At 36.7% G+C, this 16,249-nt stretch overlaps 1 protein-coding gene across 1 annotated transcript in view; it reads right to left on the reverse strand.

Moving 5' to 3' along the window:
* LOC150092771 (uncharacterized) overlaps positions 1-16,249 on the reverse strand; it is a 427,707-nt gene that overhangs the window by 144,297 nt on the left and 267,161 nt on the right. The window contains exons 6-8 of the mRNA XM_090414274.1: positions 9,415-9,646; positions 4,589-4,929; positions 2,983-3,080 (exon numbers count right to left, since the gene is read on the reverse strand). Coding sequence (XP_090270400.1) covers positions 2,983-3,080; positions 4,589-4,929; positions 9,415-9,646 — 671 coding nt within the window. The remainder of the gene's footprint in view (positions 1-2,982; positions 3,081-4,588; positions 4,930-9,414; positions 9,647-16,249) is intronic.

Raw genomic sequence — 16,249 nt, forward strand, 5'->3', positions numbered from 1 at the left:
GAAACACTGCAGTATAAACGATTAACTAATAACGAAAAGATACACAGAAATTGGTTATTGTATTCTAAGTGCAAAATTCAGTATATTGTTTTCCTTGTAAACTTTTTATCGATAAAATTAATGCGTTCAATGATGCAATTAGTTATTGCGATTGGCAACATTTATCGAACAAAATGCCACATTATTTAGGCGAAAAAATTCAAAATGAAATAATTTCAATAATAGGAGAAAAAATAAAATCTAATATTGTTAAAATGCTAAAATTAAATAAATATTACGCTATCATTTTAGACACCACTCCAGACGCATCTCACGAAAATCAATTAAGTATTGTTGTAAGATTTATTTACCTCGAAAATGACAACAATAAAATATAAATCAGAGAACACTTTTTAGGATTTTATTCAATTACTAACTCAACAGGCGAAGGTTTAACAAATTTTGTTGTAGATTTTTTGCAATCAGAAAATATAAATCTTTACGATTTACATGAAGGGAAAAAAATCAGGGTTTCCAAAAGAGAATATTAGATATGAACCCGAGAGCATTTTATGTACCATGTGCAGATCATACGTTTAATCTAATTGTAAATGATGTTTAATTACAATTAAAATGATCTAATTGTAAATGATGCTGCAAGTGTTCCGCTTGAAATAGAAATTTTTTTTTCATTAATTCAGGAAATATATAATTTTTTTTTCTAAATCAGCCTATCGTTTGAAAATTTTAAAAGAAGAATGCCCAAGTTTTACTGTTAAAAAAGTTTGTTTGTGATGCGAGATGGTCAAGCCGCATAGACGCTGTAAAAGCTTTAAGGTATAATTTAGAAAAAATATACGATGCTTTATACAATTTATATCAAGATAAATCAAGAGATAGCGACACGAGGAACGAAGCTAAATCGTTATTATTAAAAATTACAGTAAATCCTTCAAATTCATATGTTCTCTTGTTATATGGCACCAAATCTTATCGGAAATTAATGCCATAAATAATTTGATGCAAAAACCGGACTTAATTATGTCTACAATAATGAAGACGTTGATAGACCTAAAAAATTATTTAAAGGATTGTAGAACAGATGAGGCATTCGAAAATATGTTAGGAGAAGCAACCGAAATTGCAAATACAGTGGATTGTGATCCAATTTTTCTTTGTATGCCAATAGTCAGACCTCGGAAAACAAAAAGATTATTCTCGTATGAAAGTGAAGATGAAGTTATTGAATCGCAAGAACAAAATTTCAAAGTCAATTTTTGTTTAGTTATAATTGATAGAGCTATTTCAAAACTTGATGAAAGATTTACATTATTGAAAGAAAATAATGACGTTTTCGAATTTTTAAATGACATTGATTTATTAAAACCAATGGAGAAAAAAGAAAAATTAAAATATTGTAAAGATTTGGAGATAAAATTGACAGGTGGTAAAGATTCTGATATAAACTCCTTGGAATTATGCGAGGAAAGAATATGAACGCATTTTCAGTACTTGAGTATATATTTTCGAATGATCTTCTTAGTGTTTTCCCCAATTTGTCAATAGCACCAAGAATTTATTTAACAATACCTGCGACTGTTGCAACTGACGAAAGATCCTTTTCAAAGCTGAAAATTATAAAACTCATCTCCGCAGTACAATGACACAGGATAGACTCAACAATTTAAGTCTGATTAGCATAGAACATCGAATTGCTACTAATTTAGATATGGAGGATATAATAAATGATTTTGCTACACAAAAATCACGTCAAGTAAATTTTACATAAAGGCATGTGCAATTAATCTTTGTTTATATTAAGAAATAATTGTTGTTCTTTTTTTTTTGTTTTTTGAAAAAAAATGTTAAAAATAACTATACGAAACTATGTATTCTGTGTTTTTAATAAATAAGACACGTAACTTTTGGTTTGCATAAATTGTTATTTTATTTATTGTAGCAAATGCTACATTCAATTTCTTTTAGTTATTTTTTTAAGGGGCGGCCGATAAACGTTTGCACCTGGGCGGCAAATACCCTTGGCGCGCCCCTGGTGATACCAAGGTTGAAGCATTGCAGAAGTCATATTTACCTATACGAAACAGGTCTGGGTAATGACCCTTCCCATAATGCATAGCATTATATATGTCCGCAAGGAGATGTGCTTTGCATTATGGGAGATACTAAGACAAGTAGTGATGAGAGCTTGACGGCCTTTGCCACGAGTTGCCCAGTCCTGAAGATACTTCAGGCGCAAACTTTGTTTGCTTACACTTGGATAAAAGAATTAAACTAAATATATAATTTAATAATAATATTAGAGAGGGCCTACAAAAATCAACAGTGGCTGATTCTTGTAGTGAATAAATATTGTAAGGTTGGTGTCCCACAGTTTGAAAAAAATAAATAAAATCGATTCGCTGCTGTTCTAATTGAACCTCGAGTTCTATAAGTTCGTTAAGATAGTAAAAAACCGTCATATATCAACAAAAATGCACCTAGAAAGAGACCGGAGGGCGTGATACTGCCATCTGCTGAGAAGGTATAGCATTCAAAACGTATAACTTTGTACATTGAAATATTACCAACTTATAATGACGGCCTGCTCGGCCGACTCTTTAATCAACAGGCTGCGAGTTCTAATCCTGCCATGGTCATAGATGCTACGACTGTCGCCTAGCGCTAGACATCTCCCCAAGCTTACTGTAAGCTTAAGCGGCTGGAAAAAGTTCTCCGGAAAAGGCTTTCCAGATAATGTAAAAAATACAAAAATAAAAAATTATTAGCGTGCCCAAAGTACCGATGTGTTATATTATACATTCATATGCAGAGCTGTACGGAAGTGTAGACTCCGAAGAAAGAAGCCAATAGCTTCTTTCTTAGCGGCATAGAGGTAAAATAGTGATAGTGGGCGAGCCCACGCTTCAGTACGACTCTGTGCGTGTTTGCATTTTTTTTTTTTTTAAAGTACTATACTTAGATTCTGGAGAAAAATATAATCACCTGTGGTTTGGATCCACTGTGGCACTGCAGCGGGGCCATAGGAATATAGCTGCCGGTCCATGCAGGTGGTGGCGCTACCCTCTGCTCAAGACGGACATCTGCAAAATGATGATTATAATTGTTTCTTCACCATGACGTACCAAATTAAGTCTGTTTATAATTTTCCGCATTCTTAGAGGTGCGTGGGAGGAAAAGAAAAAGATAAAGATAAAGATAAAGACCAGAAATTAAGTGAAACTGACTAGGCATGTCTGGTGTACCCGAAGAGAATGACACACTCTCTCTCACACAAACAAAATACATACCGTATATGTTCAAACTAATTATTAAAGAATAGTTAGTATGTAATACTCTAGAAAGATAATATGATTTATGTTATGGTTTGCGTTTTTAATCAATTTGTCTGAGATTGGAATGAATCCTAAAGAAACTAATGCGAAGTATCGGTCGAATTCTACAAAAAGAAGAATAACAAAAAAATTCAACAAATGCTTTTCTTTCATCATATCAAGATTGTTTGAGCAACTGGGAAGAGGAGCAAAGCAAAAACAAAATTCTAACTGGCAGATAAAAAAAGACTTACGAGTATGTAACTAGCAAGCCCTAACAACTCCTAATATAGCAAAGTCAGTGTGTCGTATTTCAACCGTAAGGTTTCATGGATATGGTAATTCGTTCTGCTCATATATTTTTATTATTTGCTGTATGTGGCTGTATCAGAGTAACAGAAGAGGAAATATTTCTAAAAGTACGTTTAGAAATACCTTCACTTTTATTCGTGGTTTAAATTCCGAGAAGTTAAAACAAACACACGAAGGCATGTTTCAAAAATAAAACAAACCGTAAGTAGATTTTCAGTAACTGCTTACTGAAATAAAATACATCATTTTTAAATTTTAACCATCAATCGCCATCGGAGGAGACAAAAAGATATAAAAAATTAGCGTATCATTCATTATCAGGATTAAGGTCAGCCTGGGTTAATGATTAAAAATTACAAATAAGAACTTATTGGTAATCTAAAGTTAAATAGAAATAATCCCGAATATATTAAACTAAAATGGACGTAACAGAATTTCGACATTACTCGTGCTATAAAACACGAATAATGTCGAAATTTTGGTACATTTACATGATGAATCAATAATAAAGATTTTATAAGTCTTTATTATTGATTTATCCCCTGCATCCAATTATTACAAGAGTAAAACTGATTTTTTTTTTCGGTAAAATCTATAAAGAACACGTTAAAGAGCCTAAATTAAGTTTTAAATGTGCAGCTTGACAAAGCAGGTTCTGGCAGACGATGCTACCACTTCCAAGAATATGAAATCTGCTTTTAGCAACTGCGGCCTCTACCGGCACAAGCAATGTTATTGAAAGTTAATAATATTTATCCATTCCAAAATAATATTTTAAAGTAAATGTACGAGAATTAAAAGTTAAAAAAAATACTCTGCGCAATTAAAAATTACTACCTTTCTGTGCATATGTGTGTATGTTTATCAAGTATTTTTTATTTTGACTTATCGACATTACAACTGGTTAGAAAAACTAATAGTTAAAATAAAAATAAACCTAACCAGTATTTCAAAAGAAAACTCACCCTTTTCTGAAACTTTCACTGGCACTACATTTTGATAGGTTGAGTTCTGCTGCAGTGGATCAGAAAACCGCTTTCCGTTAGCAGCTGGTGGTGGAGGAGGAGGAATCTCGTACAAAATGTCGTCAGCATCGCAAGAACGCGATGTACGAACAGCCAGCAGTCGAGAATCAAAAGGCGGAGGAGGTTGGTAGGTTGTTCCCAGCGATGCGTCGTCTAAAAGATCGTCCCTGACGGGAGGGGGAGTTTCATACAAGGAAGGACTTCGGCTACAGGGGGATGCTTGTTCGAAGCTGGAGTCGCGAGAATGAGATGGAGTTGGAGTGCGAAAGAAATCACTACCACTGAAAGAAAGAAGGAAATTAGTTTCAATAAAGAGTTTTCTATATGACTAAGTTCATAAACAGTTATAATTCTGTACGCGTTCGTATTCCTGTTCTGATTTAGGCGCACGTGTAGACCCACACTTCACCAGGCGTTCGAAACCGAAATCCTATGGAATAGGTAGATGTGTGTATGCATTCACAGAGCCGGTTTGCTTATTTTGAAGACTTGGAAGACTCATATCAGAAACAAAATGTAATATGCTTGCAGATAAAGAAGGACTACTTATCCGGAGCTTCTGTTAAATGTTGATAGCATAAAAGTGGTCAAGAACTTTCGAAAACGTTGAATAGTACAAAACGGAGGCGCTAAAACCTGTTAATAAGAACCAAAACCTTAAAAACAAAGCAACCAAAACCAAACAGAATATTGTATAGTATCTGGCTAGGGAAATACCAGGATAAAAGCAACGTAGCCTTTAATGAAGATTTTTTTATCGAAATGCTGTATCGAAATAAGAACAAAACTGAAAACACAAGGAGTAGAATATATCAAAGAGCAATAAAAATGCTGAGGGGGAGGACACAAAAAGAGAAGGGAATGAAGGGGGAAGGAAGCAAAAATTAGCCTCTAAGCGACAACTAGTATAAGCATCTCAGTTTCCATTTGTGGATGCCTAATGACTGTTGCTATTCATATATCAAGATAAGACTAATTTTAATGTTTATTATTTACATATGCTTAACAACTACCAGTGCGGCACTGACTTATATTGAAGATTTATTTTTTTTTAATTAGTATTTATAACGCTTTCAAACTAATGTGAAACTAATAACTTTATTACAATCATTCAGTACTGGATTTTCCGAAAATAAAATTTTGATAACTCCTAACATTCTGTTGTTCATTTTAATCGTTATTCTCTCATCCAATTCGGTTTTGTAAAGAGATCCAAATAATCTCAGCGGAGATCAACATTTTACTCTTAAAACAAACGTGAATGAAATGTGTATACTTATGGAAAATTCTTTTTCTTTATTCAACTGAGAATCACGGCAAAATAATTTAGCAAATAAAAAATAAATAAATCGCATTTATCAGGTTCCAACAAGCCTTCTAATAAATATCCGCCATTTATGTCAATACTTACACATCACGTTTGTATTCATTATTTCTTTCAGTTTATATCTCTGTCTGTATAATATTTGTTGATACAAGTTACGATAAACTGAGTAAAAAGGGAACAAGCTATTTATTATTTTAAAAATGGAAGGCAATCTTTCAGGATGTATTAGCCAAGAAATGCATTTCTGTTCTCATTCAATAGAGAGAATGACAGATGGAAGGAAATATGTGCGTGTGTATGTGAGTAGTTTTATAATTTATTTTTATTTTCTCCTATTTTAGAGGTTGGGAGCAACTGGATTTCTCGCCGGAACTTACAGAGGCTTCTGTGTTTTTGATGTCTTTGTTCAACACTTAAATACTTGATACTTTTCGATCCGATGCTATTTTAAGCTCGTGTAGCGACGAATGCTCTTTTTATTGTTACCAGCAAATATTGACAAGCGTAAAATCGAACAAAACCATTCCAGAAGATCACCGTGTTGTGTTGTATTGTGTTCCTCTGCAACTATGCGTAACGAAAGCAAACGGTTTTGGTTTGGCTCAAAAACAGTTAAAAAAAAAAAACCTTTCCTTTTGAAAATTGTCAAGGAGAAAATGAATGCGAGTAAAATAATGCCTCAGAGGTTTTGAAATTTCGAAAGAGAAGGAAGGAAGGAAAGAGAACGTCGAGTAAACAGCATAAATGAAAGTTGGGAAACTTTTGAATGCAAGGAAATCTTCAAATATCAAAAAAATTCATATTTTAAAATGTACACAAAAGAAGAGCAATTTTTTTCATGAAAAGAAACACAACAAGTGAAATGCGGAATATAAATAAATGGTAAAAGAAAAATATACGGTAAAAAAAAAAAAACAATTAGTTCTATGAAGTACGTATTTTACTGCTAAATAATTCCACGCCTTTTACCACAACAGTAACAACTGTTATACATCATTCTGTGAGGTAATGTTTCCTCAGATTCTGTCACCTACCGACAAAATTAATAACACTTCCAAGAACACATGAATACTTAATTTATACTACAATTTCATGGTTCGCGAGGGAATGACCTCAAGAAGCCCTCACCGACAAAGAGAAAAAAAGATTATTAATTGTTCGTGACAAGAAATGGACTAAAAAAATTGTCCTTATGAATAATAAAATCGTGTTCTGGTAGCGCCCTCTAGTAAGTAAATTCCAATAAAAGAATATTAACAAATAAATGATTTAAAAAAAAAAAAAAAATTTGTTCGTGACAAGAAATGGACTAAAAAAATTATCCTTATGAATAATAAAATCGTGTTCTGGTAGCGCCCTCTAGTAAGTAAATTCCAATAAAAGGATACTAACAAATAAGTGCAATTAAAAAAAAACAAAAAAAACAGAAGTTCTTAAGCCTTAGTCTATACTATGCTATGATCTTTGCAGTATTAATAGTGCAAAGTATTCATTTTAAATAAGAACTAATACAATATCACAATATACTCGTAATTCATTGAATGCAAATCAAATACTCGTGATGTGAATGTCTCTTTGTAAACATTATTTGTAAACCATGTAGTGTGGCACAACTAGTGTTGTGCGAAACTGGTATAAAGTAAACAGACTTATTTGGTTTCAAACACAATATAGGAAAAAAGATGACAGACAGGGCGTTATTTATCCTGCATTCGATTTCGAGATCACTTCATCTAATCAAAACAAGATACTCCAGTAGAAAAGGGATTAAACTGGCGCCTGTGCAAAATATATACACCATCTGTGCAATTTTTTCCTTGTTGATTCTGTAGCGCATGTTTTTATTTTGGCACCAGCAAATGTCCCACTGTTAGGAGACAGTTAATGAGAATGAAACTCGCATATTAACGCTGCACTTTCACGACTTTCCCAATATTCAGTATCACTGTAACACGCAGCGCCGATTAAAAGGTACTCTCGCTCTAGTTTAAATTTTGACGGTATGACTATTATTCACGGGAAAAAAAAGAGGATAAAATACTCATCCTCATACACTTCGTATCCATCATATATTTCAATGTAATATCAATGGTATTACAATTTTAATATGCACTTCACATCCATGATAACCTTGACTTCTATAGACGTCTTGGCCGGTAGCGTGGTCTGCACAGTTAGGATGATGAACTCTAAAAAGGGTATGGCTTGATTTTTCGCTCCACCGTCACGATGCTCTTCACATTAGCGTAGTTTGCACTGTTGATTGCTGTGACTAATGTCTGGATTATGTGCAGCTTCTCTTCCCTAAGAACTATGATTGTGTAACTCTTTACACAGCATCTCACTACTAACCCAAATCACTGCAGTCTATGAATTCCTGGTCGATCGGTTCCACATCAAATCTCTGACGTCCGATGTGGAACCAATCGACCAGGAATTCAAAGACTCTGCAATGGTTTGGGTTAGTGGTGATATACTGTGTAAAGAGTTACGCAATCATACTATCTTTTGGTACACAATGTACCATCTTTTGGATACTCTTTCGTCCGTTGGAAGCTTCGTGGATTGTCCTGCGCAATTCTTAGCGGACGAAGCATTCTCAGATTTCCACTGGTTAATACTGTCTCAGGTGATTTCCGATAATGGAGTATTTTTAACATGTCACTAACGGATGAAGAGAAGCACTGATATGGCATCCTAAAATAACACCTCTTTCGAAGTCCGGTAGTTCTCATGTGCCATTGACAATATACAGATGTATAGTCGACTCGAAAGGAATAACCTTTTGCTTTATATAGCAATATACACCATGGGTGACGACAGGAGCATACATATCAGTATACGTCATAATACTTATTTCAACATGGTGGTCAAAATGTATAATCTTGTTTTGGAAAATACAGTATAAAAGACAAGATATTCCGAAAACTGTGATATATGATCATAGCGTGTGTCTCGTACTTTCCAAACAGAATTTTTTTATGTGCTATAAATGTACATATTACAGAAATATTTTATATTACTCCAAAATGCGAATGACAAAACAAAAAAAAAGAAAAAAGAAATTAGCAGCTTCTGTTTAGTCTGAAATAAGATTCTACATTTCACTTTTAATTTTATTCTTTATTTCCTTGTGCACTACCGATTTTCCATCATTTAAAAAATATCACAAGGTATTTGTCATATCTGTCTTAAGTAATGTAGCGATTAATTGCATTTTTTACTCACAAGTTATTAATTGTGATTAATTTGATTGTTCGTATAGTTGTAATGTGTATCCTTCACTTTTATAATAATAATAAAAAAGTACCGTTACGATGGTTGTTAGGCCTACATCCTAACAAAGTTTAGGGTTACTGATGAGATCAAATTGCGGTCATAAATAACACTGCATGATAGGAAGCCTATCAGAAGAAAGAGCAACGTCTTATTTACTCACCCAGATGACCGTTGGCTGGTGTTCAGGGATTTCGGAGGCATTGGGACTTCATAAAAACTAATGTCGGATGCGGGAGAACTCATTTGTCTTGGAGGGGAGATACCATGGGAACCATATCTATCTGGCAGAAGGACATTGGCATAGTGACCTGATGACATGAACCCGGGAGGTGGCGACAGCGAACACGGGGACTCCGTGACCTCTTCATCCGTACTGACCAAGGTGGCGTGTTCTAGAAACAAATAAGAAATAATTGGTGCTCAAGAAACAAGGAATTACTGATGTTTAATGCTTAATTTTATATATTTCATTTTGTTGAAATTTACTGTAAAGAGAGAGAGAGAGAGAGAGAGAGAGAGAGAGAGAGAGAGAGAGAGAGAGAGAGAGAGAGAGAATTTTAACTCTAATGACATGCCGCTATTCAGGGTTACAGCCTGTCAATATGCAGTTTGGCTAAAACACTATAAATATATAAATAAAAATTTTTAAAAAGTGTAGTTTTAGAACAATAAGATAAATTTTTTTTTCAGATAAACATATTCAATCACCTGGTTCTTAATGTTTCAAGGTCAAAAATCAATTGAAGTAGGTAAAGAAACTGAACGACATGCTTTGCAGAATTGCAGGGCAATATTAATATTTAAATTTAGTAAAATAAAGAGCCAAAAGGCTTCATTTCGGCGATGCAAAATTATATAAATCAAGTGGATGTTAAATCCAACATTATTTCAAAGCCGAATACAGAAACTGTAAACGTTTCGTACGAAATTTGACCAGAGAGCTTACGGGAATACACTCACCGGCATTTACAAGTTGCCCTAGCCGGACCTTATAGGAGACACGATCGCTTTGCCCAAGCGTCCATATATTCGCCTCCTATTGGTCCATTTTGATAAAGTTTCACTGGAATGATAGCTGTTTCAAATTGGTTGGTTTTCGTCAGAGACACTGTTTAAGTAAACGTTTCTTAAAAAATTAGGCGATCCCCCGGTCACTCGTAGGGAGTTGTCCCGGGGATCGTCCAACTCAGCGTTGGTTCCACCCAGTGACCCCCCACCACTGAGCCAAACCGCTCATATTGCAGGGAAAAAGCACCCACCGAAATGGCCCCTCACGGACCACGCCGGAAAGCACTTTCCCCGGAGACTCAAAATGCTCTCTCAGGCAACCTCCCCCTCCCCTCCTCACCGGGAGCAAAATTCCGGAAGAAACCTAAGAGAGCAAAACTCTCAAGACTAACGAACTCGAAGTGTCGGAGAAGTGTATTTTTCGTAAGAGAACTCTCGGTCGGTGCATAAAATATTGATTAAAATAAAGAGCCAAAAGGGTTCATTTCGGCGATGCAAAATTATATAAATCTAGTGGATATTTTCGTACGAAACTTTTATAGTTTCTGTATTCGACTTTGAAATAATGTTGGATTTAATATCCACTTGATTAATATAATTTAAATTTAGTATTATTTTAGTCCCGGATATAACAGACAAAATATCTTACATACATGAAATGAATGGGAACAATAAGGCGTACTTGCGTGAGTTATAAAGTTATTTGGTGAAAAACGAATAACACTCAGGTGAGATGCGGTGATTGATTCACTCAATCCAATACCCTTGGAGGGTAATGGATGGCAATGCTTGTAGCCAATGAAGTTCTAACTGAGGCTCGGCTATTACTGTTACCCTCCTGCCATGATCAGAGCTTTAATTTAATAGCTCAATAACACCTTATCCCTACATTGTCCTCTACAGATAACGGGGAAGATGAAAAGCATTCTTGCTTCGCCCCTTTAAGCCAGTCCTTATAAGGACTATAAGGAATAACACTCAGATACTTGCATAAATGAAATGAATTTGTTTTATTGGCAATTCAATCTTTAAAGATCGTTTTCAGATGGCGGATCATCAACGATTTTGATTTTCTACAAAGGTTTCCGAATAAATAGCGGCATACATTCAACAAGATATCTCAATGTATGCTGATGGGAAAAACGGCCTCACACATTTAAGAAAATCTGCAGTTGAGAGCATTTTCAGTTTTAGGTCGATGGATGCAAAGCCTAAAGCAAACCGGAACGCATTTAGAGATAAGATATGTCCTTGGGGGGGGGGGATACGAAAAAAAATCAACGTGAGAAAGGGGCTCACGAAACGATGCAAGTAAATCATTCTTGAAGTGGATTGTCAGTGCAGCTTACAAAAAAACAAGCTCGTTTGTATTTTTATGTGTGTGTGTGTGTGTGTGTGTGTGTGTGTGTGTGTGAGCGATGGAGAGCAGTCAATGGAAGTTTAAAGAGCGGTTAAGCATCGTTTCATTCTTTCTCTCTCTCTCTCACTCACATCCCACACTACAGGGAATTTCTCAGTAAGTGTAAGAGATAATATAATTATTTGATACCATTCTGTATTTTCATGTAAATTTAAGAAAATAAAGTTTAGACCTGTTACATTTTCGCTTTTTATTACAACTCGTTTTTTTACAAATCGACAGTTAGTTTAGATTATGATCAGGATATGGAACGACTGAAATAAAAGTTCATTTCAAAAATTGACCATCGTCTACTAATTAATTATTATATCATAAAAGCCATTTTTTTAAAAATAGGTTTGTTACTATGATTGGATGTTTTCAGATCCCGAATTAAGAGCATTCATTTCCCAACCCATGGTGACAAGATTTCGAAATCAGACTCAGTACTTTTTTTATCTCTTAAACCCCCCCCCCCCATAATAAAAACGGTCTGTATTAAAAAAAACGCACGCCTATTTGTTAACTTTGCAAACTTTATGCATACTCAGGTTTTATGGTAGTTGTTCAGTAATGCTTTAAACAACTAAGGCCATGGGAGATGAACACGAAGTGTGAATAAAAAATTACCGCGCTAAGCCAAATGGAATCTGCCGTCATTCTAGGTGCTGGATTTATTTCAAAGTTACTGTCATCGAGAAGTAAGCTATTCCAAAAATCTTTGAAATTTTAAAACATGCTTTCGTTGACAGTTTGAAGGGCAGTATGAAAGGTAGATTAAAAAAAAATACAGTTATTTTGATCAATCTGAAGCACAAGCGGTTGTAAAATATATAACACATCAACGATGTGTCTGGCAGGGTGGTTAAGGAGAAAGTAGGAATCTGCTGATGTGGTTCTCAGCTGGAAGTTGTAGTCAGATGGAATGGAAGAGAAAATCGAATGGTTAGTTCGGTAGGTTTGCAGCTGAAGACTAGTAAATGAATGTTGGTAAGCAGCTGCTCGTGTTCTTATACTAGCAGGAAAGTGGAGTAATGATGAAGGACAGATCAAACAAACCGTGTTCATGACACCAATAGAAGAGACGTAAGGTGGAAACATATTGCCCTCGAGAAAGTAATGTGGTGGACCACGATTAGAAAATCCTGTTCAGCTGCTCTACAGTCTAAACATGGTACTTCTTCAAGCCATATCAGGCCTTCAGTAAGTAGGGTAGGGATCTCGTACTGGGCGATAAAAATCGTCTTCCATCTAAAGACTTCCACAAACATCCATGCCACAGTGAGATTCGAACCCCCTCAAGGTGTTGGTTGGAGAGAGAAAACATTATCCACTCAACCAACTACACCATAGATGGATTCAATCTGCGAGACAGTGGTAACCAATTAACAGGTTTTCCCCTTTCTTGATAGCATTGAACTAAACAGATCCCAAGAGGTCCTTCAGATAAAACTAAAATATGATCGCATGAAAATAAATGTGTGTCCCCCCTTTCTGGATCGCATCTTTTAATTGTATTAGCACAATATCAAACTATTCTCGCACTGAAGATATCCAGACAAGCAATGGGGACTATCTTTCAATCGTAATTCTGTTTCAAACGTAACATTTCAATAACAACCTTCTGATACAGTTCTGAAGTGCGAAGGTCAGTAGCTGACATTAGCATGTACAAAATCTGAGCACGTCATAAATGAGAAGACATAAAATATCGACATAACCATTCTGACTTTAGATCGGTATGACAGTTTCAAATTCAGTTCGTTTTTTTTTTTTTAAATTAAAGCAGTTAAGGAAGGCTCTTTCAATAAATGGATATGAAATGAGGCCGAATCTTATAAGTTACTAGCGTTTAATGCAATGCAATGCAACATCATATGATTAATTTTTCCTTCTCAATAATGTCAGCTGATTCTATCGCTTCTTTTGACAGAACGAAGTTCTCTCTTTCGCGAAATCGGTTTTTCACAACTGATAAAATACACAAAAGCTAAACGAAGAGAAATAATTTAAGACTGAAGTCACTCGTCTATAAATCCTGATAAAAAGCGCCACAGATTCTAAGCTAAGGCAGTTCCGAAGCAACTGTTCTCACATTAACCACGAGGAGATGTGTGGAGGTCGTGAGACCGGATGACGCCACCTGACTGACACGTTAACTAACGAGATAAATCCAGTCAGTCTTTGACATGCCCATTAACATACGGAACATATTTGCAGTCGTCTGAATGTCGACTACTCAAGCTATGTTTTATTTTATGATGTTATATATATTTCTGTGTAAAAAACGAAATCATACAGAGGCATACTTCATAGTGATGGTGAAAAACTCATTATATATCACATTAAATATGGGTATAAATATAAGAAACGCGAGGAAAATGAAAATGACTTTCCATATCTAAGTATTTCAGATAAGAGTTTTTTTGTATCATAATCTTCAACTGTTTGAAATACACCTAAATCAATTTCGCTTTCCTAGTTAACAATAACTCCGCCATTCCGAATGATGGTAGTCTGGAAGGGCGGAAAAAAAAAAAAATTTCGTACGCCTTGCATGGAATTCGAACTAAGATGCTTCCAACGAAAGAAAGTGTCATTCTTTCAGGTGCACCATTCGCGGAGGGGGGGGGGGGAGTATGTAAACAAAAGCAGAAAGCGGAAATAAGGTCTTAGTGTATTATAAGGATGAGGTACGTACCTTCGTAGTGCAGTGCGGTCAGAAGAGCGACTGCCCTCTTTGAATAAAAAGCCTTATATATATATATATATATATATATATATATATATATATATATATATATATATATATATATATATATATATATCCTATCCCGTAAAATCACGGGAACAGTGATTTTAGTAACACTTATTCCGATCAATGCTCTATGAATTGTAATTGAGATAATTAAACATATATTGTGTAAAAGTCAACTTTTGATATCAACGGTGTAAATTTAAGGGCTATTTTAGGGGTGAAATGGTTCGATTTCGTGAATAGTGATTGGGTACCGGCGGAGGAGTGGTCAGCCATCTCTTAGCACTATCCTGTGTAAGGAAAGGCTGTGACGAATCAGTCATATTGTCAAATGCTAGACATTCGCTTGGTCGACAGGATTATGTCACGTGATGCACAATGAGTTAGGAAAAGAGGACAGCCCGAATGAGAGGAACTGGCAATATCAAAGTAGACAACAGAAATCGCTTACAGTAGTATTAAGCAACAATGGATGCTGGGCGCAGAAATATCTGGAGTAGGAAACTTCAGTTTAGTAAAAGACCTCGAAAAGTACCCCCCCCCCTAATACTTCACTACTTTATTTTTCAATTAATAGTCGACTGATACCAAATGGTTCTGACCAGAAGAAGCAAAATGGAACGGTTAACTTGCTTTCACTCCTCCACGTTGTATATAGGGAAAAAAAAAAATATATATATATATATATATTTTTTTTCTCTCTCTCTCTCTCTCTCTCTCTCTATATATATATATATATATATATATATATATATATTCAAAGGACAAGGGAAAAATGACTCAAATGACAGCACGTGCTGGTTAATTTTACGCTAGCGTTTCTTAAATTGTGATGGTGGTCGTGAGTTCCTGAGGGGAAATGGTAAGACTGATAATGATGAAAAGAAAACTGGCTGGAACAGCAATAACAGAATGTGTTAAACGATAAACAGAATATTAATAAGATTAAATGCAAAGAATTAATCTCGTTAACTTAAGGGAAGAATACAGGATACATTGTTTACATTACATAGAAAAAAAACATTATTTCTCACGATTGCATTAAGAATTTCTTCATAATTAATATAAAGACCTTCTTAGAGAACGAATTCCACGTTATCGATTCCCCCCCCACCCCCCCCCCCCCCCACCCCCCCCCCCCCCCACCCCCCCCCCCCCCCACCCCCCCCCCCCCCCACCCCCCCCCCCCCCCACCCCCCCCCCCCCCCACCCCCCCCCCCCCCCACCCCCCCCCCCCCCCACCCCCCCCCCCCCCCACCCCCCCCCCCCCCCACCCCCCCCCCCCCCCACCCCCCCCCCCCCCCACCCCCCCCCCCCCCCACCCCCCCCCCCCCCCACCCCCCCCCCCCCCCACCCCCCCCCCCCCCCACCCCCCCCCCCCCCCACCCCCCCCCCCCCCCACCCCCCCCCCCCCCCACCCCCCCCCCCCCCCACCCCCCCCCCCCCCCACCCCCCCCCCCCCCCACCCCCCCCCCCCCCCACCCCCCCCCCCCCCCACCCCCCCCCCCCCCCACCCCCCCCCCCCCCCACCCCCCCCCCCCCCCACCCCCCCCCCCCCCCACCCCCCCCCCCCCCCACCCCCCCCCCCCCCCACCCCCCCCCCAAGTTATTTTAGTAGCAGTCACTCTTGTACATACTGTCTTTTCAGTCTTTTGTTAGAGTATAGTAGTCAGAATTTATAATAGTCAGTCACTTGATTTTCAGTCAAAGTTATAATAAACTTGCTAACAAATGTTTTACACATTCGGTTCCAAGTAAGAATCAGATAAATTATGTACCAATATAACAAAGAGTTCATTAACGAGACATGCTACCTTATGATTATTACCA

The sequence above is a fragment of the Typopeltis vanoorti genome, chromosome 25 (assembly GCF_054136105.1).
Source record: "Typopeltis vanoorti isolate ZY-2024b chromosome 25, IOZ_Tvanoo_1.0, whole genome shotgun sequence".
NCBI classification, from domain to species: domain Eukaryota; kingdom Metazoa; phylum Arthropoda; class Arachnida; order Uropygi; family Thelyphonidae; genus Typopeltis; species Typopeltis vanoorti.